This window comes from Cetorhinus maximus, chromosome 5 (assembly GCF_964194155.1).
Source record: "Cetorhinus maximus chromosome 5, sCetMax3.hap1.1, whole genome shotgun sequence".
Taxonomy (NCBI): Eukaryota; Metazoa; Chordata; class Chondrichthyes; order Lamniformes; family Cetorhinidae; genus Cetorhinus; species Cetorhinus maximus.
This window is the reverse complement of record NC_135883.1, coordinates 38,280,971-38,305,617: the sequence shown is the minus strand read 5'-3', so window position 1 is coordinate 38,305,617 and position 24,647 is coordinate 38,280,971. Positions and strand designations below refer to the sequence as shown.

General features: G+C 40.7%; 1 protein-coding gene across 4 annotated transcripts in view; it reads right to left on the bottom strand.

Moving 5' to 3' along the window:
* Positions 1-24,266, bottom strand: part of galnt2 (UDP-N-acetyl-alpha-D-galactosamine:polypeptide N-acetylgalactosaminyltransferase 2) — a 103,393-nt gene extending 79,127 nt beyond the window's left edge. For 3 of the 4 annotated variants that reach the window (XM_078541763.1, XM_078541764.1, XM_078541765.1), the window contains exons 1-2: positions 24,081-24,213; positions 6,107-6,200 (exon numbers count right to left, since the gene is read on the bottom strand). In XM_078541763.1, coding sequence (XP_078397889.1) covers positions 6,107-6,200; positions 24,081-24,176 — 190 coding nt within the window. In that variant the 5' untranslated portion in view covers positions 24,177-24,213. Of the gene's footprint in view, positions 1-6,106; positions 6,201-24,080 lie in introns of all 4 variants that reach the window. The other variant, XM_078541766.1, reaches the window with a different exon arrangement.
* Between the last annotated feature and the right edge of the window lie 381 nt (positions 24,267-24,647).

Below are 24,647 nucleotides of genomic sequence, written 5' to 3'. Positions count from 1 at the left end.
ATCAGTCTACTCTCGATCATCAGTAAAGTAATGGAAGGGGTCATCAACAGTGCTATCAAGCACCATTTGCTTTGCAAGAACCTACTCACTGACACCCAGTTTGGGTTCTGACGGGGCCACTCAGCTCCTGACCTCATTACAGCCTTGGTTCAAAAACGGACAAAAGAGCTGAACTCCCAAGGTGAGGTGAGAGTGACTGCCCTTGTCATCAAGGCTGCATTTGACAGAGTGTGGCATCGAGGAGCCCTGGCAAAACTGGAGTCAATGGGAATCAGGAGGAAAACTCTCCACTGGTTGGAGTCATACCTAGCACAAAGGAAGATGGTTGTGGTTGTTGGAGGTCAGTCATCTCAGCTCCAGGACATCACTGCAGGAGTTCCTCAGGGTAGTGTCCTAGGCCCAACCATCTTCAACTGTTTCATCAATGATCTTCCTTCCATCATAAGGTCAGGAGTGGGGATGTTCACTGATGATTACACAATGTTCAGCATCATTCACGACTTCTCAGGTACTGAAGCAGTCTATGTCCAAATGAGGCAAGACCTGGACAATATCCAGGCTTGGGCTGACAAGTAACATTCAATCCACACAAGTGTCAGGCAGTGACCATCTCCAACAAGAGAGAATCTAACCATTGCCCCATGACGTTCAATGGCATTACCATCACTGAATCCCCCATTATCAACATCCTGGGGGGGGGTTACCATTGACATAAACTGAACTGGACTAGCCATACAAATGCTGTGGCTACAAAAGCAGGTCAGAGGCTAGGAAATATGTGTCGAGTAACTCACTTCCTGACTCCCCAAAGCCTGTCCATCATCTACAAGGCACAAATCAGGAGTGTGATGGAATAATCCCCACTTGCCTGGATGAGTGCAGCTCCAACAACACTCAAGAAGCTTGATACCATCCAGGACAAAGCAGCCTGCTTGATTGGCACCAAATCCACAAACATTCACTCCTTCCACCACCGACTCACAGTAGCAGCAGTGTGTACCATCTACAAGATGCACTGTAGAAATTCACAAAGGCTCCTTCAACGGCACCTTCCAAACCCACAACCACTACCATCTAGAAGGACAAGGGCAGCAGATAGTTGGGAACACCTCCACCTGGAAGTTCCCCTCCAAGTCATTCACCATTCCTTCACTGTCGCAGGGTCAAAATCCTGTAACTCCCTTCCTAACAACACTGTGGGTGTACCTACACCACATGGACTGCAGTGGTTCAAGAAGGCAGCTCACCACCACCTTCTCAAGGGCAACTAGGGATGGGCAATAAATGCTGGCCCAGCCAGTGAAGCCCACATCTCGTGAATGAATTAAAAAAAAAAGATAACTGCTGTGCTCTTCTTCAAAATAGTGCCATGAGATCTCTTAGGTCCACCTGAGAGGGATTTAACATCTCATCTAAATGACGGATTCATAGGCTTTCCCCTGCACACTGCTTTAGTCATCTCTCCAAAAATTTCAACCAGGTTTGTTAAGTATGACCTACCTTTACAAATCCATGCCGACTCTCTCTGATTAGCTGAAAATTTTCAATTTGTTCAGTGACTGTATCCTTAATTATGAACTCTAGTAATTTCTCAGCAACAGGTGTTGGACTAACTGATCTATTCCTGGTTTCCTTCCCTCAACTTTCTTAAATAGTGGAGCATGACATGCACAGATACTGATGCAAAGTAATTATTCAACATGTCAGCCATTTCTTTACATTCATTGACAGTATCACCACTAACAGTTCTCAAGAGCACACATTGCTCCTGACAACCCCCATTTTCCTAATATAATTATAAAATGTGTTCATTTTGACATCCCTTACAAGTTTTGTTTGTGTGTCCTTTTTGTAGCTCTTCCTATCCGTTTTGTCACCATTTGCTGTTCTTTGTATCTTTCCCTTTGCCAGGACCTGTGCTAAATTTTGCATTTTTGTAAGTTTTTTCTAATCTAACTAAACAGTTTCTGAATTGAGAGAACTGTTGAAAGATTATAGTCAAGGCATTTGCAATGATCTCACCTATTTCCTTTAAAATCCTGGGATGGAAACCATCTAGTCCTGGAAATTTAACACTCTTTTGTGCTATTATTTTCGTCATTACTGCTATTTTGCTTATGTTAATTTTGTTGAGACCATGTTCAATATTAGTTTCCTTGGGATGTCTGGCATGCTGACCACTTCCTCTACTGTAGATATTGATGCAAAGTAATTATTCAATGTGTCAGCCATTTCTTTATATTCGTTGACAGTATCACTGCTAACAGTTCTCAAGAGGCCCACTTTGCTTCTGACAACCCTCTTTTCCTAAGATAATTGTAAAATACTTCTTTGTGTTAATTTTGATATCCCTTGCAAGTTTATTTTCATACAGCCTTTTTGTAATTCTTGCCGTTTTGTCACCATTTGCTGTTCTTTGTATCTTCCTCATCTGCAAGGATCTGTGCTATTTTTTGCATTTTTGTATGTTTTTTCATTTTGTTTTATGTTGCCTCTTACCTTTTTAGTCATTTGTGATGTTTAGTTGGCAAGTAGAGTTCTTACTCTTAAGGTTATAAACTGGTTCTGTATTGCATTAAATAATTTTTTTGAACACCTGCCATTGAACTTCTGTTGTTTTATCCAGTAGCAGATTTACTGTGGACAGTCTTTGTTTCATCACAGTCAAGTAAGCCTTATCTAACTCTAGAATCTTAAAACCTATTTCACGTTTCTCTCTTTAAGACACTACGTTAACAATCACAAAACAATTGAGTTTATGAGATAAGTTGATCGCAATTAGATAAGTCAGTAATTCCCATTAGGAAAACTCAAAAAAGGGGTCTTAGTTGCAAATTTTGTCTCGGATAGCCTGGGAGTAACAACTCCACACAAACTCTCCCAAGACAATTGCTACCTGCTGCCCTGAATTGTAAGCAGTCCATTAATTAAGTAGGGTTCCTGAATACAGAACTCCTGATTTGGTTTCTGTAATTGTCAGCTGGAACATTGGGAGATTGGTTGGCCTTGATGAACTGGACCAGGTACTTACCAATGAACAATGTACAGCTCAATAATCACTGAGCCATTCTGAATACAAGTTAAAGTACAGGCTTCTGTTCCACGACAGATTTCCTGCAGTTTTTTCATTGATAGGAGACAAACACATCTTTTTTTGGATCCGCTGTCCGCACAGCCATTTATTTTTGTAATTTGCCTAACAGCTATTGGTCTTTCCATATTTCAAATTAAATACTTGTGAAATAGGATGACATGAGGATTTCCTGAATAATGCAGGGGTATTCAATGTCAATGTATAAATAATCACACAGCATGGCAATTGACTTGTTAAAGACAATTGCTAGTTAAACAGGTGATGGGTATTGATTATCCCATCTAAACAGAATAAAAAGATACAGCTGAAACACTTTGTGTGGAAGCTACTTGGAAGTCAATAGCACTGAGGAACTGTCTTGAAAATAAACCAGTTTGAACCAAAAGTCCAGCCTGGATTAATTCTTCCACCACAACCTCTTATTGTGAATAACATTCACATCATACAATTCTCATTTTACATTGGAAGGTGGGAGGATGAAATACTTGGCAAAAGAGCAAATCCCATGTTGCAAGGATAAAACTCTCAGAAAGGAATTGGGTCTTTCACAAGCATTCCATGTAATTTTTATGATTTATCTAAAATAAGTAATGTGAATAAAAAAACATAAGGAACAAAAAGAAATAATAAAACAGAAGGAAAAACTATTAATCTAACAATTTATGGTAAGAGAACATGGAAAAAAGTGTACAGTGTTGGAAACACATGTGATAAAGGTTTAACTGCAATATAATGAGAGAAACAGAGGCCAGTGACTGGGAGGTTAAAATGCCAGGGAACAATTCATCCAGAAAGGACAAAGCAGGTGGAGAGATGGGAACATGGGTAAGAAAGAACTTTGCAATCACAAAAATATATTATGCAGGTAAATTCACTGGCTGATGCAGCAAAGATAGTGTGAATTGGAGTAATAAGAAATGATAACTATCAATTGCTATACACCGAATGGGTATTTACATAAAATAGATAAATGATACTACACTAATCTATCTATATTCAATATATAAAACACGCTCCGCCCACTTTCTTAATATAATCGTTAAAATATAAACTTAAACCTTGGCTAACAGAACAGGCTACTATTTGAGTACTAGCTATGTTATTCAATTATTGGCTACCAGACCTAAAGCAGACCCTAGAAAGATGTGTGGTTGATACCATCAGTGACCCATTACACCCAAATGTTTGATTCCTTGTTAAGGGAGCTTTAAAATACCTCTGCAGCAGTACTGAAACAAAATGCAGTCCATGACTGTATTTCCCATTTTAAAAAATTCATTCAAGGGATGTGAGCATCGCTTGCAAGGCCAGCATTTCATGTCCTTGAGAGAGTGCTGGTGAGTTGCCTCTTGAACTCCTGCAGTCCACAGAGTGTAGGTAGACCCACAGTGCTGTTAGGAAGGGTGTTCCAGGCTTTTGTCCCAGTGACAGTGAAGGAATGGCAATTCAGTTCCAAGCCAGGATAGTGTGTGGTTTGGAGGGGAACTTGGTGGTGTTCCCATGCATCTGCTGCCCTTGTTCTCGGTGGTAAAAGGTCACAGGTTTGGAAGGCGCGGGTTTGTCGAAGGAGGTTTGGCGAGTTGTTGCAGTGCATCTTTTAGAAGGTACACACTGCTGTCACTGTATGCCAGTGGTGGAGAGAGTGAATGTTTAATGGTGGACGGATTGCCAAACAAGCAGGCTGCTTTGTCCTGGACAGTGGTGAGCTTCTTGAGTGTTGTTGGAGCTGCACTCGTCCAGGCAAGTGGAGACCATTCCATCAAACCCCTGGCTTGTGCATTGGAGATAGTGGACAGGCTTTTCTGGGTCCAGAGATGAGTCACATGCCGCTGCCTCTGAACTGCTCTTGTAACCTCAGTATTTATATAGCTGGTTCAGTTAAATTTCTGATCAATGCCAGCTCGCAGGATGTTGATGGTGGGGGATTCTGTGATGGTAATGCCATTGAACGTCAAGTGGAGATGGTTAGTTTCTCTCTTGTTAGAGATGATCATTGCCTAAAACTGTGGCTCAAATGTTGCTTTTCTACTTTTCAGACCAAGCCTGAATGTTGTCCAGGTCTTGCTGCAGGCATTCAGAGACGGCTTCAATGTCTGAGGAGTCACAAATGGTACTGAATACTATACAATCATCAGCCAACATCCCCACTTCTGACCTTATGATAGAGGGAAGGTCATTGATGAAGCAGCTGAAGATGACGACATTACCCTGAGGAACTCCTGCAGTGATGTCCTGAGGCTGAGATGATTGACTTCCAACCACTACAACCATCTTCCTTTGTGCTAGATAGGACTCCAACCAGTGGAGAGTTTTCCCCGATTTCTATTGACTTAAGTTTTGCTAGGACCCCCTGATGCCACCCTTCAAATGCAGCCTTGATGTCAAGAGCAGTAACTCTCAGCTCTCCCCTGGAATTCAGTTCTTTTGTCCATGTTTGGACCAAGGCTGTAATGAGGTCTGGAACCCAAACTAAGCATCAATGAGCAGGTTATTGTGACTAAGTGCTGTGCACCTAATGGCACTATCAATGGCACTTTGCTGGTGATTTAGTGGACTGATGCGGCAGCAATTAGTTGGATTGGAATTATCTGCTTTTTGCGGACAGGACGTACCTGGGCAATTTTCCACATCATCAGGTCAATGCCAGTGTTGTACCTGCACTGGAACCACTTGGCTAGGGACATGGCCTAGTTCTGGAGCACAAGTTTTCAGTATTACAGCCAGGTTGTTGTCAGGACCCACAGTTTTGAACAGCCATATGTCAATATTGCAAGGATAGCTAACATTTGACAGTGGTAAAGATAACGACGAAGAATGTGATGAACCCAGGTTGATTAAACTACTAATGTTTTAGGGTAATCCTTGTGTTTGTCCCAAAACCTCACACTCTACGGAACCCTCTCCAAAATATTTTTATTTATATAAAAATCAACACAGGTTAAAAAGTACATCCTTTTCATCCCAGGCTTTTCAGCATTCTATTGTTGTAGAGTTTCAGCTACTTTTACCTACCAGGTGGTAGTGTCTCCACATTCTGTGCTTTTCCTTCTGCTTTACTGTTCTGACCATTCTTTCTCTTACTTGGATCTATAGAATTCCACTCATCCTATAAACAGAGTCACAAAGAATAAGTTAACTGTAAAAGGAGCAGTATTAATCTACATTATTGTAAACATATTAAAAAACCTCTCCATTTGAAAGCATCTATTATACATTAAAATTGTTGAGTGGGGTGCAGTACTGCTTCCAAGAGTACATAAGAGCTAAAGATTTAGGAACAGTAGCTTTCTATGCCATTCAATATAATCATGGCTAATCTACTGCCTTAACTCCACTTTCCCGCCTGCTCCCCATATCTCTTGATTCCGAGATCAAAAATCTACCTATCTCAGACTTGAATATACTCAACAATGGAACATCCACAGTCCCTTGGGGTAGAGAATTCCAAAGATTCACAGTCCTTTGAATGAAGTAATCACTGTGACTGTGCCCCTGTGTTATAGATTTCACAACCAGGGAAACAACCTCTCAGCGTCTACCCTGCCAACACCCTTCAGAGTTTTGTCTGTTTCAATGAGATCACTTCTCATTTTGCTAAACTCCAGAGAGTATAGGGCAAATTTACTCAGTCTCTTATCATAGGACTACCCTCTCATCCCTGGGACCAGTCCAGTGAACCTTTGTTCTATCGCCTCCAAGGCAAGTAAATGATCTTAGATGTAGACGAAAACTGCATATACTACTCCAGGTGTGGTCTCACCAAAGCCCCATTTAATTATAACAAGACTTCCTTTTTGTTGTACTTCAGTCCCCTCACAAGACCAACATGCCATTTGCCTTCCCAGTTGATTGCTCTACCTGCACGCTAAATTTCTCTGTTCCTCACACAAACAAGCACATCCAAGACTCTCTGAACATCAACATTTAAAAGTTTCATGCCTTATAAAAATATTCTGCTTTTCTATTCTTACTACCAAAGTGAATAATCTCACATTTCCCCATATTATATTCCATCAACCACCTGCTGCCCATTAATTTAACCTATCTACATCACTTCGCAACCTCTTTGTGTCCTCCTCACCATTTACATTCAAACCTAGTTTTGTCGTTGCAAAATTTGGATATATTACTCTCAGTCTCTTCATCTAAATCATTAATATAGATTGTAAATAGCTGAGGCCCCAGCACTGATCCTTGCAGCACTCCACTAGTTGCAGCCTGCCAACCTGAAAATTTCCCCTTTGTCCTTACTCTCTGCTTCCTGAAAGAATGGTAGTAAGACTGGGATTGGGAGTAAGTGTTTTAGAAACCAGAAAAGTGCAACCAAAGTGTTGATAAAACAAACAAAAATAGAATACAGGAGTAAACTAGCCAGGATTGTAGAAACATTGTAAGAGCTTTTACAAGTATATAAGAAGAGTAGCTAAAGTAAATGATGGTCCTTTGTAGGCAGAGACAAGAGAAATTATCATGGGGAATGACGAAATGGCAGAGTCTTTAAACAAATATTTTGTGTCCGTCTTCACATTATAAGACACAAATAACATGCTAAAAATAGAAGGTAACAAGAGGCTAATAAGAGTGAGGAACTTAAGGCAATTAATATCAGAGACAAATTATTAGAGAAACTTAAGTGACTAAAAGCCAACAAGTCCCCAAACCTGATGGCCTATATCCTAGGGTTTTAAAAGAGGTAGTTGAGGAGATAGTGGATATACTGGTTATGGTTTTCCAAAATTCCCCATATTCTAGAATAGTTCCAGCAGACTAGAAGTTAACACATGTAACACAGCTATTCAATAAAGAAGGGAGAGAGAAAACAGGGAAGTACAAGTCAGTTAGCTTGACATCAGTCTTCGGTAAAATGCTGGAATCTATTATTAAGGAAGTCTTAAAAATGCACTTAGAAAATCATAGTATGATCAAAGTCAACATGGTTTTACGAAAGGGAAACTGTGTTTGACAAATTTATTCGTTTTTTGAGGATGTAACTGGTAGGATAGATAAAGGGGAGCCTAGATACAGTATACTTGGATTTCCAAAAGGCATTCGACAAGGTGCCACACAAACAGCTAATACACAAGATAAGGGCTCATGGATTTGGGGATAATATAATAACATGGAAAGAGGAGTGGTTAATGGATAGAGGCAGAGAATAGGGATAAACAGAGCATTTTAAAGTTGGCACACTGTAACTAGTGGAGTGCCACAAGGATCAGTTGTTAATGTCTTGTCAATTACATTGTTATGGTTAAGGGTGATGGATATTCATTGTCTTTGATCATTTATAAATAGAGGATAGCTGGGATACTGGGTTGACTGGGAGGAGAGCTGTGAGACTGAACAAGTCAATAAACTCTCTCAATAAAGAAAAGCTCTGTATCTTGGTTTCGGCTTTAGCAACTGGCTTGGATCCTGTTAACATCAGTGCTGGAGACTTAGCTGTTTATGTTAAATATGAATGACATATATATTATATATGAAGATATGGAGAATAATCCAAATTTGCTGACTACAAATCTAAATAGGAATGTAGGCTGTGAGGAGGACACAAAGAGGCTACAAAGAAACATAGACAGGTTAGGTGAATGAGCATCAAGGTGGCAGATGAAGTATAATTTGGGGAAGTGTTAGGTTATTCACTTTGGAGGGAAGAACAGAAAAGCAGAATATTTTTAGAAGACCGGAAACTTCAAATGTTACTGTTCAGAGAGGCTTGAATGTGCTCGTATAAGGAACAGAGGAAGTTTGCATGCAGATACTGTAAGCAATTAGGAAAGCAAATGGTATGTTGCCCTTTATTTTAAAGGGACTGGAGTGCAAGAATAAGGAAACCTTACTACAATTGTACAGGGCTTAGTGAAACCACACCTGGAGTAGTGTGTGCAGTTTTTTGTCTCCATACTTAAGGAAGGATACACTAGGCTTCGAGTAAATATAGGAAAGGTTCACTAGACTGGCTCCTGAGATAAGGGGGTAGTCCATGATGAAAGGCTGAGGAATTTAGAACAAGGGGACACAACCTCAGGATAAGAGGTCAATCATTTAGTACTGAGACGAGGAGAAACCTCTTCACTAAGGACTGTGGAAACTCCACTATTGAGTAAGGTTGGGATAGATAGTCTCTTTTGGTCTCTCAGGATCAAGGGATATGGGGAGCGGGCAGGAAAGTGGAGTTGAGGCAGAAGATCAGCCATGATTGCAATGAATAACAGAACAGGCTCGACTGGCCATATGGTCTACTCCCGCTCCTATTTCTTATGTTTCTATGTCACCTTGCAACTACATCTCTGCAATGACAATTAAATCAAGCCCATTTATCTCTAGTTGTGCCACTGGCTTGTCTATCTTGTTACAATTGCTTCAGGCATTTAGATAAATGTTCAAGCATACTACCTCAATAGGAAACCAAATAATAAAAATAAACATTTACAAGTAGTGTAACACTGCCCCAAGCCACCCACCCACAACAAGCACATCTTTACTAGCCTGTTAAACAACCTGCTGATTCCCAACTAGAAAAATAGATCACTTTTGTCCACTCTAACGGCCCCCTCCTCCAGAAAGCATCTAAATGAGAAACTGTTGCCCTCCTCCCTCCACTAATCAGCCAAATATCCTCCACCTTTCTGCTCTCCACTTTCCTCACTCACCCTCTCTGCTCTCTCTCCCTTTCCTATCTCCCCCCATGTATGACTCCATCCCTATCCATCTCCTAATCACAACCTCCCAATCTCTGTCCAGCATCACTGCCCACTCCCATCTGGGCACAATTATTCATCCTAACCCAGTTCAACTTGAATACTGCAGTTGGTCTCAACTCCCAATGACAATGCCAAAAGAGATCACGTAATGTTCATTCATTCTTCAATGACAAGGCAGATCAAGCAGCAGATATTAATGATTGATCCAATCAGGAACCACCTGTTTGTCACTCTAAACAAAACTATTGAAAAATGTTACACACACAAGCGAATATATTTTGGTCAGGATAAAACTCAACAAATCTCAACTATTGCCCGAAAGCCAGTCAGCAGGAAGGGAGTCATGGAAAAAGAAAGAACTTGCATTTAAATGGCACCTGTCACAACCTCAGGATGTCCCAAAGTGTATCACAGCCAAAGAAATACTTTTGGAGTATGGTCTCTGTTATAATGTAGAAAAATGCGGCAGCCAATTCACACATAGCAAGTTTCCCTACATATCAATGAGATAAATGACCAGGTAATCTGCTTTAATGATGTCAGTTGAGGAGTGAATGTTGACCAGGATATAAGTTAACATTATAGTTGCAGGGAAGAAATTACAACTGGAAGGTGAGCAAGTTCCTTTACCAAAATGAGCAAAACAAAGGGTGCAGGAGTGATGAACTGATTTAAATTATGGGACAAGAACGCTGCTTCAAGTCATATGGGATTTATTAGGCTACAAACAGAATTTTGAAATGCTGACAAAGTGATTTACTCAGAGAAAGGACAACAAAAGAACAAATGGGGATCAAAACAGTGAAAAGATGCTCCAGGCAATTTCTGTTTTTGTGTTTTCCTCACATATTGCTCAGTTGTTCACCTTTTCTGTGTGCCTTACGCCCATGCCATGTTTGTGAGTGTGCATGCGAGAGAGAGAGAGAGACATACACAGAGGCTGTGGATGTGTGTACAGTGTGTGTGCCTTCTCCCATGCCAGATGTGTGCGTGCGCCTGTGTCTGCCCCCCACACCTTTTCACTGAACCCTTTCCGAAGCTGTTCAAACATTTAATGTTAGAATAGTCTTCCTTCAATAATCCCAGCATGAGGGTTTGTTAAACAATGTCAATTCCAAATCCCACACACCAAGGAAGTAGATTTCTCATTCAAGGTGGCAACTTTAATTGTCAGTTCGCTGAGCCAATCCCTGATACTCAATGTTGAGGAAGGGATCAGAAGTCAGCATTTAGTCCTTGCATCTCTTTCTCTGTAAAAGTCAGTCTTGGACAGTTTCGAGTCTAGAACAGTCAGCGTGAGGCATGTGGGTCTCATATTTCCAAGGCTAGTGCCAGTCAGGTCAGAGACTACCAACTTCAAAATGAGTTTGGGTAAATCTCACTGTGAAAACTATATTCTGGGCGTTCATGATCAGCCTTGTCCCACAAGAGTTCTTTAAAGTCCAACTTCCAAAAGGCAGGAGAATGCACATGATCGCAGGTACAAAATTACAGTACCCAGTATATATACCAGGAGTCTTATTGTTACGGTCACCAGGTCACATATTATTTACATAGATTTACATTGAATGTACAGCACAGAAACAGGCCACTCATCCCAACTGGTCCATAGTGGAGTTTATGCCCCGCACAAGTCTCTTCCCATCCTACTTTATCTAACCTATCATCATAACCTTATATTTCTTTCTCCCTCATGGGTTTATTTAGCTTACTCTAAAATGCATCTGTGCTATTTGCTTCACCTGTTCCTAGTGGCAGCGAGTTCCATTTTCTCACTGTTCTGTGGGCAGAGAGGTTTCTCCTGAATTCCCTATTGGATTGATTAGTGACTATCTCATATTTAAGGCCTAGTCACAGACTGTCTCACAGGCGGTGATATCTTCTTCATCGGTAGAAACATCTTCTCCATGTTTAGGTAGCTATCGGGCAGTTAAGGGGCTCTCCTGTTCTTAGTGTATTTAGGAAACGGTTATGCAGAAGTATTCAGTGATGCTGAAGCTGAAGGAATAGTTTTAAGGGGAACTTGATAAGTGGCAGTGGGAGAGAACTATGAGCGTTGTACTACAGGGTTCGATGTAGAATCCCTATTCTTATCAATATACATAAATTGCCTGGAATCAGTGTCTCAATACAAAATGGTTAAATTAGTATACGATGCCAAATTGGTTCTGGACTTAAAAGGTGTTATGGCCAGTCCCCGGGCGAGGTCCCCCAATTTGTTATGATCCTGGACAATATACCCCAAATTGTTATGCTCCCAGGTGAGGAAGGTTAAACTGGCTCCCTTTCTTTATTCAACCCCCGCGGTTGGTTGCAACAAAGTTAATTTAAAAAGGATCGCTTCCCTCGAAGATACCTCTTCCCAGTCCAAATGTATTTAAGATTTAGAAGGAGCTAATTTAACCAGCTTGAGTCAAAAAAAAATAAGTTTATTAGTTACTAAAAAACTGAGAAAAAATAATAAAAATGCAACAGACATACACACAAATCAGAAATGAGAAGTTGAGTCCAAAAATAAAAGATAAAAAAAAATCAGTCTTTGGCTTGTCCGTGAGGAGTAGATGGCAAAACATTGCAGCCGTTAAGTTGGGTGATTCTGGTAGAGCTGACTTTGGCGGTTGAGCAGGTGGTTTGGAGACACTTGGCTCTGCAAGTTAGCTGAAGGAGCTGTTTTATTTCCTTTTTGATTGTGGCTTTGCTGACTTGTGACTTGCTTTCAGCAACAGAGGCTTTATTACCTGCAAGCTGCAGGGATGCCTAGTTGATGTCCTTCAGCTGTGACCTTTACAGCACACACTAGCACACCAGAACTAACACACGCAGACCAGGTTTGCAGCTGGCTTTTTAACCCCTTGTGTATTCCTGGAAGGGAAAAAACAAACATTTCTTTCACCAGAATCTGCTTTCTTTCAACTTAGACCATTTCCAAATTTTGAGATATAACTCAACAGCAGATGGTTTCTTCTGAGATGATAATCAGTCTCCACTGTCTCCCCAGCCGCAGGAGATTAAAGTTCAGTTTTTTGCATTGCATCTCTTCCTTTGAAGTGTCTCTGCCTGAAGTAGGCTTTGACACCTTTTTAGTGCGACACTCCATTCCTTCTGGACTAGTCAGTCAAGTGTAACCCACATAGGAATTTTCCAGCAAGTGGTTGCTTTACATTTTCAGCCAGCTTTTGCTTGTATGTCTTTTTAAAAAGACATTTCTTCCTTTAAAAGGTTCAATACGTCTGTAAGTAATTCGGGCTGTGATCTATTGTTATGACAAAGGAGGCAGCCAAGATTTGATAAAAGAGCTCAAAACTGTTCACCCTGGACTGATGAGTGGCAAATGAATTTCAAAATACAACATACTGAAGGAACAGGAGTCACATGCTCCTAATCTCTTCCTCCAGGTGATCTATCGCCATTTTATAGACTCCTCCACCTAAAGAAATTTCAGCAGTCTATAATCTCAGCCCTGTGCATCAACTGAGGAACACAGTGCAGCCCTCTACTATGTTCAATCTGTACTCTGTATTCAAAGTAAGTGCACATGCATGTTATTCAAAAGGCGAGAGTGCTACCAGCTGAGCCATGGCTAGCAGCTCAAGTAACTAAAGACAATGACATAGGTTGTAACATTTGTGCTAATATGTAGCTATGAGTTGAGAACGTACAGAACATATCAATACAGTTCCTAGATTTTGAAGCACCAAAATCCATTGTATATGTTGACATTCATGGCCAACCTCGCTATATAAACAAAACACAACCTTCTTATTAAACTGCCTTAATAAGATAATATATCAAATAGGTAATTTAAATATTCCTGTCTAAATGCTTTGCGGGGGAGGGGGAACCTGGGGAAGAGAAAACTTGCAACATAAAAGTGAAATTATAAAAGAGAATACACATAAATTCATTGCAACTGTAATGCTTGTACACTCAAAATTTAAAATGTTGTTTGCAGCACTAATGAGGAAGCAATCAGGAAGAACTCTAGTCTGATTTCTTTGTGAAAGTAGTAAAGTAAATCTGAAGAAGACATGGGAACATGGGACAGGATGAGGGCAAAAGGATGAAAGTTAATGAGGATTTATTTTTAAAAGGTTAAAGGAATAAAATAAGAAGTGGAAGTAAATGACAGGCAGATGTGGGCTCTTTGAACCAAGGGGCAGCAGTAGTGGGACGTCAGACTACAGCCTGTCATACAGATAAGGGATCTACCTTGTATTAAAGTGTCAACATTTGCTTAATGGGTTTGTCCATTATAAGTGTTTACATAGGGTGTTCCATTATAAATGTTGACAATAGATTGTGAAAGTGGTGATTACTGTGACGTGGTCACTAAACGCAGGCAGTCATGAGACCTATATTATATAAATAGTAAAGGATTTGAAAACCAATGTACTCGACCAAAAAATTGGAGCAAAGTGACTGATTTTACACCTTCGGTCTGTCCGCAAGCATGACCCAGACCTCTCTGTCACTTGCCATTTCAAAACACCACCCTGCTCTCATACCCACATGTCCGTCCTTGGCCTGCTGCAATGTTCCAGTGAAGCTCAACGCAAACTGGAGGAACAACACCTCATCTTCCGACTAGGCACTTTACAGCCTTCCGGACTGAATATTGAGTTCAACAACTTTAGTTCATGAACTCTCTCCTCCATCCCCACCCCCTTTCCGATCCCCCCCTTTTTTTCCAATAATTTATATAGATTTTTCTTTTCCCACCTATTTTCATTATTTTTAAATGTATTTCCATCCATTGTTTTATCTCTACCGTTTAGCCTATTTCGATCCCCTCCCCCCACCCCACCCCCACTAGGGCTATCTGTACCTTGCTCGTCCAGCTTTCTACCCTTAATGTCACCTATTAGCACATTTCTTAGCTAATATCACCACCTTCAACACCTCTTTGTCCTTTTGTCTATGACATCTTTTGGCAATCTCCACCTATCACTGGCCCTCTATCCAGCTCTACTTATCCCAACCCCCCTTAAACCAGCTTATATTTCACCTCTCTTCTATTGTTCCTTAGTTCTGTTGAAGAGTCATATGGACTCGAAATGTTAACTGTGTTCCTCTCCGCAGATGCAGTCAGACATGCTGAGTTTTTCCAGGTATTTTTATTTTTGTCTTTGATTAGTTTGCATTTGGTGAAGGGGATACTTCTTCCCAATTGCTTTCTCATCAGTGCTGCAAACCAGCGAGGCCAGTTTAACAGGTTATCCAAGCTAATCCATATTTTCTGGCCTTACAGAAAAGCTTAAGGTGCAAATCATTGAGGTGTGACAATACTCTGCCATTCCACACAAATGTGGCTCAGTGGGACCGCTTGCATCTGAGTCAGAAGGTTGTGGGTTCAGCGACTTCGGTGCATAATCTAGGCCGATGCTCCCAGTGCTAGTACTGAGGGAGTGCCATACTGTCGAAAATGTTGCGTTTCAGATGAGATGCAAAGGTCCCATTTGCCCACTCAGGTGGATGTAAAAGGTCCCACAATACTACACAAAGAGCAGCAGGGGCGTTCTCCCCAGTGTCCTAGCCAATAGGCCCTTTATATCATTTTGGGATGTTCAAATTCAAGCAGAAGCAGAACGTCTGTCTGGCTTTCTGATTACAACACAATTTGTACTTATATTCGTAAAACAGGTGGGCCAAAACAAGTTGTTCTAGCTGTGCCTCAGTGGGTCACACTCTTGCCTCTGAGTCAGAAAGTTGTGGGTTTGAGTCGCACTCCAAAGACTTGAACACACAATCCAGGCTGATGCTCACAGTGCAGTACAGTGGGAAGTTTGCATGTTTAAAAAATTACCAGGAGCTTGCTGTTGAATGTTGTAATGTAGGAAATGCAGCAGAGATAACACTTTATAAATACATCATTGTAAAGCCCTTCAGGGCATCCTTAGGTTGTAAAAGATGTGATATAAATGCAAGTTTTCAGTTTCATTCTTTTTACAACTAAGATATATTACTCCAATATTAATCCCCAACAATTACTTTTGATTTTCAAGTGCAATACTGCTAATTCAATTTCAGCCACCTATATTAAACATTTACACTCAGAAACATGATAGGCATTCTTTCTCCTATTAGCGCACTCACCCTATGGTACAAGGGGTCACTAGGGGTATTATAGCATAGTGGTTATGTTACTGGACTGTTAATCCAGATGCCTGGACTAACATTTCAGAGAATGTGAATTCAAGTCCCACCGTGACAATTTTAATTTGAAAGAATAAGACAGACATGCATTTATACCGTACCTTTCAGAACCTCTGGATGTCCTAAAATGCTTAACAGCCAATGTCGTACTTTTGAAGGCCAGTTATTGCTGTAATGTGGGAAATGTGGCAGCCAGTTTTCACACAGCAAGTTCCCACAAACAGCAAACTGAAAACGAAGATTAATCTGTTTTCATGATATGTTAGAGGGTTAAATATTGATCAGGATACCGAGGAGAACTCCCATGCTCTCTTTTGAAATAATGCCATGGGATCTTTTACAACCACATGACAGGGCAGATGGGAACCTTGGATGTCATCTGAAAGATGACACCTCCAACAGTGCAGCACCCCTCAGGCACTGCATTGGAGTCTAAGAATTGTTATGACATTGTGAGGGAATCTGTATTTCTGGGTTCACACTGTGTGTTTTCAGGACTGAGGACTACAACTTCTAATATGTTCATGTCTCCTGTGTGCTGATCTTCTCCTGCACCAGCACTGTTGGGGTCTGTGCTTGGCGTTATGGTCACATGAGGAGCAGTAGAAATATGATTCCCCTATTGTACCACCACAAGTCTGACCATAACAGGGTTTGTTGTGAATTTAGAGAGGGTGAAGGAATTTTACTCAATGTCTGTGTTTAACCATTTACGTACTGATTGTAAAGAAACGAGGCCTGCAGGCTTCCTTGAGCTTTGAGACAGAAAGGGGTTAGTTTTTATTGAGCTAAAAACCCAATCAGTTAAAGATAGCAAAATATTTAAAAAGGTAAACCTACACTTTGCGAACTTTCGCAACCCACATTCACACACACACACACACACACACACAAGTATGCAAAATTTACAAGCTATATTTTAGGTAGCCACTTTCTTAGCCAAATTAAAGTTCAACGCTGAAACATAAAAACTTGAGAGTTCACTGTCCTTGGCTGGTCACTGTGGCTGCAGCAGAAATTTTTCCAAGTTCCTTTAGAATCCAGGAGTTGGTTGAAGCCCAAGTAACTGCAATTGCTGAAGACAATTTATTTTTAATCCGTAATCCGTCTCATCCAGAAGTTGATAAGTTTCGCACCTGAGGTTCTTTTCAACGGACAATTCACTATCCTTGTGCTGTATTTTTAAACTGTCAGAGATAGGGTCTTAACTTGGAAGAGGAGAGAAGGGAGCTCCTGTTTCATTAGCAGCTTTTCCAGACTACTCACTGCTTCTGTCTTTAGCAGTTTGTATTAAAGAGATTTCAAAATGGTTACTTCAATCACATGACCTATCTCTCCCCATAATAATTTCAGAAGGAGTTGTTTATCTGATGTCTGAACCGATAGTTACTTTTGCTTCTGCTTCATGGCCAAGGAGTGAGTATATTCCGTAATGTCCCAGCCATTAATCCCCTGAATGAGTCATTATCCATCTTGATGAGATAAGAAGACATATCTCTATATAACCATTGTTCAAGCAGACTTTCTGTCTCTTCTGGAGAGGTAGTCTTATAGAAATGGAAATGTTATGTCCGGTGCATTTCAGTAAATCCCTTTGACATGGGTCCTGACATCCTCAGGTGTAAAGTTCCAGAGATAGGTGTCGTGGCATGTCGGAATTGCAATTCACAGTGGAACTTTCCAGAAGCTGGTCAACTTGCAATACCAGTCGTCAGGTGACATGTGGCAGCCATCTTCAGTCAGTGTTTTTACTTATCGTTAAAAAGTCTTTTTTAAACAGTTCAGCATATGTTTCGTCAGCTGGTGAAATACATATTAATATCACTCAAGCATCATGCACCAGTCACGTCATTGTGACATGGGCGGAGGTGTCTCAGTGGTAAGTGTTTCAGGAGGCGCGCGAATCCATCCAGGCGAGATTGCACTTGCAGAATGAAAAGCAATGGCAGGGACATCTTCTGTTGTTGCTGCCTCTACAGCATGTTGCCCTGGAGGTGAAGGCCGACAATGATGCAAGTGCAGTGAAAGGAGGAGTAGACAGACTGCGCATGCGCAAAAGATGATCTAAGACATTTTTTTTACCGAAAGCCTAACCATGGGACCCGGGAAGATGGCGTGAAAAGCTTGCTCACGTGACCTGGTATGCGTTGCAAAAGACACAACCATGCAACTGGTGTGCCCTCGTGTCAAATTCAGTCTAAGCTAAGGTGGCAGAAACTGAAGTGCTGTCATTAACTCTGTGCAGCTGGGGCTCAGAGAAGCCTATGGGGAGCTGAAGAGGTGGCAGAAGGTCACTAGCTCTCTCCAGCTGGGGCTCAAGAAGCCCGTGGGAGCTGGGGCTCAGAGATGCCCAGGAGCAGTTGATACCTCGAGGCTTCTGGGGAGTTTGGGCTAAGGATCTGTCCAAAGAGCTATTGTTGTCAGCAGCGTGGCTGAGGAGCAGGGTCTGTGCCTGTATTTAGATGCTAGTGTGATGGAGTCTCAGAAGTAGGTCAGCTCATCTGGAAAAGAAGACCAAGAAGGCTTGATCTAGAAGCAGGTTTGAGAGAGATCTGGAATAATGTGCCTTTTGGTGAGGATTGTACCTCTGGAGATCAGGTGGAGTAAAACTGCTGTCAGCTACAGATCAGACAAGCTCTTTCAAGGAAAGGGGCTGAAATTCCTCGTGAGGAAGGCAAAGTTTTAGAGGATTTTTGTGACTCATAGCAATCACTTACTTCTGGGTGGGTTGCTAAGAAAATTCATGGAATCTGTGTTGGTGGTGTCTGACATTTAGTGTGCAGTGGTATATTCAACCACAGTTTGCCTTTTAACTCATGTTAACCTCATGTTAATTCTGTATGTTAGTGTATAAGATATTGACTTTTTGCTTTGCTGACTCTTGTATAGTAAAATTTCTTGTTTGTTTAAAACTGTCGAATCTTGTGGCTTTATTCTCTTAGTAAATACCAGGAATTCAGAATTTGTCTCCAACAAACACTACTGGTCCCTAACTGGGTTGTAACACATAGGAGGCAGCCATTCAGCCGATCCAAGTATCAACCTAGATTTGTGCGCTCAAGTCTTTGAGGGTATTTGGAAATAAAAATTCAGTAAAAGTGACAATGAAGCTATTGGATTGTCATTAAAACTCAACTGGTTCACTAATGTCCTTTAGGGAAGGAAAAAAGCAAAATACTGATGCTGGAAACCTGAAACAAAAACAGAAAATGCTGGAAAAACTCAGCAGGTCTAACAGCATCTGTGGAGAGAAAAGCAGAGTTAACGTTTCAAGTCCGTATGACTCTTCTTCAGAGCTAAATTTAGCTGTTAGACCTGATGAGTTTTTCCAACGTTTTCTGCTTTTGCTTTAGGGAAAGAAACCTGCCACTGTTACCCAGTCTGTAACTCCAGTACAACACTGAAGTGGTTAACTTTTAGCTGCCCTCTAAAGGTGCATTGTGAGTTACCCAGTTATATCAATCTGTAAAACACCACATGGACTGGAACACTGTCCGTACAACTAGGAATGGGTGATAAATGCTGGTATTGCCAGAGACTCCAACATCTGAGTATGAAAAATAAAAAAGTTTGTGACTCCACCGAAGTAAAACATTGGAACCAGCACCCTATTTGTCATCCAAGCAGTCTGCATAGCGCCATGTCCAATCCCTGTTGGCACAGTTTAAAAAGGACTGAGTGAGGAAGTGATTATATGTGCCAATGCACAATCTCACTTTTCTTTTGAGCACAGCCAAGAATTATTTAAGATACATCTCTTTATAACCACTAATCCATGATGAAAATGGGTTGGTAAAAGATTGGATGTTGGCAGCAACACATTTATTTTCCAACACACACTGGGTCAAGGAGCCCAGAAAATCCATAGTGGTGAGAAAACCATATTTAGCTAAGTTATATCTCAAATGGTTAAATATAAAATCAGAACTAAACCACACAATTCCTCCTCCCAATACAAACATAAAGAAAGAAAATGCATTTCACAAACTGAGAACGCCCCAAAGTGTTTTACAGCACTTTTTATTCTTGAATTGTTGTCATTATGTAATGTAGGAAACACAGCAGCCAATTTGCCCACAGAAGGGTTCTACAAACAGCATTGAGATTGTGACCGGATAATCTGTTTTAGTGATTTTGGTTGAGGGATAAATATTGTCACTGGGGAGAACACACTACTTCAAAATAGTGCAATGAGATCTTTTCAACTGAGAAGGCAGATAAGCCTCAGTGTAACATCTAATCCAAAGGATGGCACCTCCAACAAGGCAGCACTCCCTCATTAATGTTAGCCTGGATAATATGCTCACGTCTCCACCAATATTTACAAAGACAAATAGGGAGGTTAAAGCTGTAGCTAATTTTATATATTCCTTTTTTCTTCTGCCCTGTAAAGAGCTCAGAGACATTTTATTTAAGTTAGGGTGTGTAGAAATGCTTATACCATACTGATAACCAACAAAAACCTAAACAAATATTCTTTACTCAGGAATGTTCAAGCAAAATAAGATATATACAGATTTGCAGAGAAACACTACGTCCAGCATTCCCTGTCCATCGCACTTTTAAAAATAAGCATAGAAAGACTTGCATGTATATATAACTTTTCAAGACCACCAGATGCCTCAAAATGCTTTACAGCTGATGAAGTACTTTTGAAGTGTAGTCACTGTTGTAACATAGGAAACATGGCAGTCAATTTGTGCATAGCAAACTCCCAGAAACAGCAATGTAATAATGACCAGGTAATCTGTAGTTTTAGTGATGCTGATTGAGAAATAAATAAATATTAGCCAGGACACCAAGGATGACTCCCCTTTTCTTCAAAATAGTGCCATGGGATCTTTTACATTCAACCAACCAGGCAGGTGGGGACTCAATTTAATGTCTCATCCAAAAGGACGGGACCTCCAATTGTGCAGCATTCCCTCAGCACTGCACTGGAGTATCTGTATTGATTTTTGTACTCAAGCCCTAGAGGGGGACTTGAGCCTGGAACCTTGTGGCTCAGAGACAAGAATACTACTGACTAAGCCACAGCTGACACTAAACAATAATGGAATAAAACTAATTTTGACACAGAGGCCACAATTTATGAGTGAAATACAAACCCAATACAGCAATTGTAAGCTGGCTTTAGAATTTAGATACAATTCTCTCTGGAAGACAGTGGCTTTACGATTCATATAGAAACATAGAAACTGGGAGGAGTAGGCCATTCGACTCTTTGAGCCTGCTCCGCCATTCAATATGATCGTGGCTGATCCTCTATCTTAATGCCATATTCCCGCTTTCTCTCCCCACCCCTAATATCCAAAAAATTATCAATTTCCTTCTTGAATATACTCAGTGACCCAGCCTCCACAGCCTTCTGTGGTAGAGAATTCTACAGGTTGACCACCTTCTGAGTGAGGAAATTTTTCCTCATCTCAAGTCCTAAATGGCTGCCCCATATCCTGAGACTGTAACCCCTGGTTCTAGGCTGCCCAACCAACATTCTCCCTGCATCTAGTCTGTCTAGCCCTGTTAGAATTTTATACAGCTCTTTGTGGCAGGTGGGCGCATCATGTTTTATCGACAATTAAAACAGGATATTTTAATTTTATGCATGCATTTGTAGTTTGGCTAGGATATTTATACCAGCAGCATTCTCCTTGAAAGGGGTGAGAGTGGAGTGGAAGGAGGGACCGCATGTTAGTGATTGTTTGACTCAGAGCCATTGGAACAGTGCCTGGTTCCCAATTTTGAGCTGAGACCAAAGAGATTCCGTAGTAAAAGTGAAAGTGTTAGTTAACACCTGTTGGCAAGGCAAGTTTGTAGATCAGAAGGCAATTACAACATTCTAGCTCAGGTCCCATGAAACTACCTTTCCTTCTTTTTGCTTAATAGATTCTCTGTGAGGCCTAATGCCTGAAGTACAACAGACCAACCCAATCTATCGTGAATCAAAGATTCAATCGAAACCAGAAAAATCCTGCATTGTTTCACTTGATCTAGTTTCTAGGTCTCAACTAATTGCATTTATATTGCAACTTAAACATTGTAAAAATGTGCCACAGCAAGTCACAGGAGCATAATCAGGCAAATTGTGACACCGAGCCACATAAGGTGATGTTAGAACAGGTGACTAATATCCTACGGCACATATGTAAATTTTAAGGAGCAACTTACAGAGAATGTACAGCATAAGAACATGCTATTTAGGCCAAGTGGCATATGCTGGTGTTTATGCTCTATAGGAGCTTCCTTCCACCACTCTTCATCTCACCCAATCAACATCTCCTTCTACCTCTTTCTACTTCATCCTCTTTTCACTGCCTTGTGGGCTTTAAGGAGAGTTGGGGAGGCAGAAGAGGCAATTCTTTCAAGATGGATATACATTAAAACATCTGATGGAACACCAAGACAGTATTCACACAGTGCACAAACACAAGTAAAAGTCGTGTAATAATTCACTTGCAGTTTACATGCTGCTCAGTCAGTCAAAATGACGCATAAGATCCAGTTTCGGATCAGTATTAATATCAAATATTTTAAATCGGATTAAGATTGAATTCAATTTCAGTGGGAAACATATCAAGGCTGATTAAAAGTGAACCAGTTAGGTTTTATAATCAATTCAACCAGACCTACTTATGTACAAGATATTTACTACCTAACAGGCTTGCAAAAGCAAGTCACTTAGAAAGAAACGTGCTAACGTTACTCATGTATAATTAATGATTTTTTAAAAAGATTATTTTATAATCTTTTAATTCCAAAACTGATTTAATTTATAACAATTCTATCTTTTTCCTAACAAAACTACAAAATAATAAAGTCAGTCGGGGAAATCTTAATGCCAATATACAAATATCACACTTCAGCAGTAATAACAATCCACATCAATTTGAAACTTAAAATCCAAATCAACATAATATCAACACAACTGTAGTTAGGTATGATCCATTGCACCTTTCCATAGAACTGAAAAGCTCTGAGCATTGTGCTTGATTCATTGTCTTTGTATAGATGTTGCAGTGAATGCTCAAGCAATTGTCTGAGTGTGTCAGTGAAATCTGAGTGTTTGGAAGTGATCCTATGAAGGTCCTAGCATTTCACTGAATGTCTAAGTGTGTGTGTTCCTGCGAATTGAATGTATGCTTGAGTGTTCCAGTAAATGTCTGAGTGTATGGCAGAGTACTGCAGTGAATGTCAGAATGTTGCGACCAATGTATGAATGAATGTCTGGGTGTTTCAATGAATGAGCATATGACTGAGTATTTGGGCAATGTCTGGGTGTTCCAGCAAATGTTTGAATGTATGTTTATCAATGAAGGTCTAATGTTTGAGCCAATGTTACAAGATTCCCACAAACATGAGATAGCCTGAGTGTTCCAATGATTACAAGTGTACTGGTGAGTGCTTCAAACAACATCCAAGAGTATGCCAGTGTTAAAATGCGTTTCTCTGCTCAACTGTATGCCCAGGTGTTCTGATGTACAATACATTTCCTTTTATGAATGCATGTCTAAGTGGTCTGTCATATATTCCTGTGTGTGTGTAGTATGAATGTTCCTGCTTGCATGTGTAGTGTGTGTGTGTGTAGAGGGTGCACAAGTGTTCCTGCATGTATAGTAGGTTTGTGTTTCTGTTTTTATAGTGGGTTAGTGTTCCTGCGCGTGTAATGTGTTTCCTGTGTGTGTATAGTGTGCATGTTCCTGTGCATGTATAGAGTGCATGAGTGTTCCTGTGCGTGTAGCATGTATGAGTGTTCCTGTGTGTAATGGGTGTGTTCCTGTGTGTGTATTCCTGTGTGTATTGTGGGTGAGTATTCCTGTGTGTGGTGTGTTCCTGCATGTGTATAGTATGTGTGTGTTCCTCTGTGTATGTTCCTGTGTGTATAGTGTGTGTTCCTGTGTATGTAGCGTGTATGAGTGTTCCTGTGTGGGTTCGTGTGTGTAGTGTGTATGAGTGTTCCTGTGCGTAGCCTGAATGAGTGTTCCAATGGAGATCTCCGTGCCTATGTCCTTGTGAGTGTAATTTGCTCCAGCCCGAATGTCGAATCCCATAAGTCGTACTCTTTGCCGTCAGCTTGGAAGCCGAGGCCCAGGTACCGTTCCGACCGCATTCTTAAAAAAAACAATCCTTACCTTCCGGTTCGTCCCGCTGCCCAAATAAATGTAATATGCGATCCCCAGTACCCAGAGGAAGGCGAAGCACAGCAGAATTCTGGACTTTCTTCTCATAGTTTTGAGCGAAGCGGGAATGAAGAGACTAAGGCGAAGGAGCAGGCCGTGTCGGCACTAGCGACGAAGCGACGCTCAGCATCCATCAGCGAAGAGCCGCGCAAGCGAGCGCCTGGGCGAAGGTCAAGGGGTAAAGGGTACGTAGAACAAAGTGTAGAGCAGAGAAGAACAGGGAGACATTGACCCATAGCCAGCAAAACCATGAGTTTCACACACAAAAAGTTAATAATGAAGGAACTAATTCAGCATTGCATTTAATGAAGCTAATTCTGCATTGTGTGTAATAATGAAGAAGCTAATTCTACATTGCATATGGTAATAATGAAACTAATTATGCATTACATTTAATAATAAAGAAGCTAATTCTGCATTTAATAGGAAAAATAATTATGTATTTACATATAATAGAAAATTAATTATTAATCGCATACAATTATGGAAAAAATAATTATGCATTGTATATAACAGAAA